At 30.2% G+C, this 3,181-nt stretch overlaps 1 protein-coding gene across 1 annotated transcript in view; it reads left to right on the forward strand.

The window, feature by feature from the left end:
- Positions 1-358: 358 nt before the first annotated feature.
- The window catches only part of LOC109536143 (transient receptor potential-gamma protein), a gene marked incomplete at its 5' end in the record, with an annotated part of 26,873 nt that continues 24,050 nt past the window's right edge, over positions 359-3,181 (forward strand). Inside the window, one exon of the mRNA XM_048663230.1 lies at positions 359-491. Within this exon, the coding sequence (XP_048519187.1) occupies positions 359-491 (133 nt within the window). The remainder of the gene's footprint in view (positions 492-3,181) is intronic.

The following is a 3,181-nucleotide window of genomic DNA, read 5'->3' on the forward strand; positions in this document are numbered from 1 at the left end:
AAAATAATAGGAAATGGCTCTTTAAGAACCAGGTGAAAAACTGCTCACCATTGAATCTGCAAATTTGAGCCTTAAGCAAGAAAAAAGTGTATCACTGATTAACTGTTGAAAACATAAAGTTTTTTTCTTTGATTGGACAGGCTTAGTGAAATTTTTCTTTTGACTCGTTATATGTTTTACGTCAGCACTTTGTTTTCTAGTAAGCTCAAAATATTACAACTCGCTTATTTCGGATATGGTAATGAGGCTGTATGATCAGAGACTCAAATCATATTTTTTCGAGCTTTGTCTGATTTTATTGAAATCAAGATACACAACTGAAAATTTAATTAATATCCATTTCGTTTCGACTGTTTAGGGCTGAATCAATTGCTTTGGTACTATGCTGGATCTGAAAAGAAACGATGCAAAGACCCCAACAATACCTCGATTGGATCAAGTGCTGCAGATAGTGATTCAAATGCTTGTACAATTTGGAGACGATTTTCAAAGTAAGTAGCTTTATTTTGCATGGAGTTTAAAGTATTGACGAATGGTATCCAAATACTCGCAGCCTCTCTGAAACAGCAACAAATCGAAAATTCAGCGACCACAGCGGAGGATTTTTTTCACAAAGAAAAGAAGAAAGTCCTCTTTTGTTCCCCCGTGGAACATGTATACCACAAGTACTAAGTAATGAAGCATGTATCATATAATAGCTTTTCACGTTCCAGCGAAAACGCGCGTAAAAGGTTTCATTGCCTCTTCCCATTTTGAAAATCTTCACAGATTTTTGTAATATGTTACGTATTGAGCGTGTTTTCCTCCTATCCTTAATATGCAAATCAGGTCTAGATTTGGGTAAGTAATAAATGATTTTAAATCTATATTTTGGAAAGCTGCAGATAGTTCTGAGTCCATTTCATTTGCTTCTTGTAATCAGTCTAAAATCAGCACGGTGTCGCCGGCAAAACGAAGGTGGTTTCGATTTTTATCATTCGCGTTTATGCATTTATTGTCGAACTAGATTTTTTTAAACATGCATTTTATCGTAGTTGGTTGAGAAAAATTGTGTCACCCCGTCGGGTAGCTTTTTAAATCTTGAACCGATCTGTTTCAGCATATTTTTTTACTTCTGCTGTTTCGTGCTCATTCCGGTTGTTTAACTATTGGTGTCCAATTTTCATTAATATAGTCGTTATGCTGGAAACTTTTGTTAAGTATTATTTCCAAATTCAATTGAAATTAAGTTTCATTGAAAAGTTTTAATTCCTCTGAAAATTTCCAAATGAAAATACACCTTAAAAATGCGCTTTTCATAACATTATCAGTTTTCTTGGCTTTAACCCGAAAACTTAAATCGATCCGTGTAATGATGATATTGTAATCAAAAAGTTGAAAAATGTATAAAATTCAAATATCTATTTGAACGAGTAGCTTTTCTATGTACAACAGGTTTGAAATTGTTTGAAACGCTCTAAATTTTTCTTAATTAGTATATCGAGATAATAACTGTTGCGCGCTTTCATTAGTGAATTTAAGTGGTGATTCGTTATGTTCAGGTATAATAATACTATGATAATTTATTGGTTCAGATTTATCATTATTTATGAAATTTGTTTCAAAATTTTCCTTAAATATTTTACTGAAAAATGGTGCTAAGAGCGACCCCATAGATATTCGAAAATTTTGTTGATCAATATTATCATTATAATAAGAGTAGTTGATTTTAAATCTAAATAAAAATTTTGAAACTTAATTATTTGCGTTCTATAAGATTGACGTCATTTTTTAATTTAATTGGATTATAATTATTAAAAGCTCCCCTGCCCTGCTTGTTGATCATTTCAAAACCGAAAAAAACAAACTCTACTTGAGAAACCAAAAAAAGAACGAAGAACAGAGCACTTTATTGAGTTAAACATTGTTTAGTGTGTTTGTCTAAATGTTACTAACCAGTTTCAAAAACAAAGTTGCTCTAATTATTCAAAATTTGTTCTTTATTTAGCCAATATTAAAAACCTAAATAATATTTGAAAATGAAGCATAATAAAACAATGAAAAGAAAATGAGTTGAACGCTCACAAACTATAACAATTTACGGAAAAGGAGTTTACTAATTAATTGAGTTAAACGCATCAAAAATTTTAAAATATTTGTCACTTTACTGGAGCATCTTTTTACTGAAATATTTCCTAGAAGTCGTTACTTAAGGCAATTTAAGTAAAAAATGCCGAATTCAAATAAATATTGCCACTTTCCTGTGGAAACTAACTTAAGAAATATTAAATTGTCAATAAATGTGTTAAAGGAAGCAAAGAAGCGAAAAAAACCGGTTTTATTTGCAGATCGACGCATACAAACTCAATAAGTGTTTGAAAAAAAGAATAAAAAGGAAAATACCTAATTGAGTTAAAATCTAACAGACCTTGGAATACGTTTCTACCTGATTAAACGATATTAAAAACTCAACTTAAAGTTGAAATAAAACATAGGAAAAATAATAAATTCACAATTTTTTACAATGTGGCTGTGAAAAAATGTTTTGCTCAAAATTTTTGCATTTTAAAACTGCTATAAAAACTTCAAACCAGTATCTGAATCACAGAGACAAATAAGAAACGGAACTGTAATTAATTTAATTAAAACAGCTCCAATATTTTCCATCCTTAAATTTCAAGAAAAGTAATGAATTCATATAAATGTTGCCACATTAACCCCGAAAATATCAACTCCAGAAATATAAAAAATACAAGAAATACTCCGATAAAGAAACTGAAAAATCGGAAGTGAAATAAATTTAGTTAATTGAGTTGAAAGGGCACAAACAAAAGATTTTTCAAGCTATACACTCGCTATATGTTTTAAGCGAAGGGCGTTGCTTGCTCTATTTGGTAATTTCTGAACCAATAAAAGCTAAATGGATGCTTCAAAATTTTAATATAGAGTAAAATACCGGAAAATAAGTTGAAAACCAACGATTTTTATTTAAAGGTTTCGAGCATTTATCATATCATAAAGCTTCATTGTCTCTTCCCATTTACTCCATCGGAGAAACAAACTTAAGAAAGCACTTAATTGAGTTAAACGACATTATTTCTCAAAACGTTACTAACCAGTTCCAAAGGCAAAGTTATTCTTTTGACTCAAAATTTGTTCTTTATTTAGTCAATACTAAAAACCTCAATAACATTTAAATTAA

This window comes from Dendroctonus ponderosae, unplaced genomic scaffold (assembly GCF_020466585.1).
Source record: "Dendroctonus ponderosae isolate FM_Combo_2020 unplaced genomic scaffold, Dpon_F_20191213v2 Dpon_F_20191213_135, whole genome shotgun sequence".
Classification (NCBI taxonomy): Eukaryota; Metazoa; Arthropoda; class Insecta; order Coleoptera; family Curculionidae; genus Dendroctonus; species Dendroctonus ponderosae.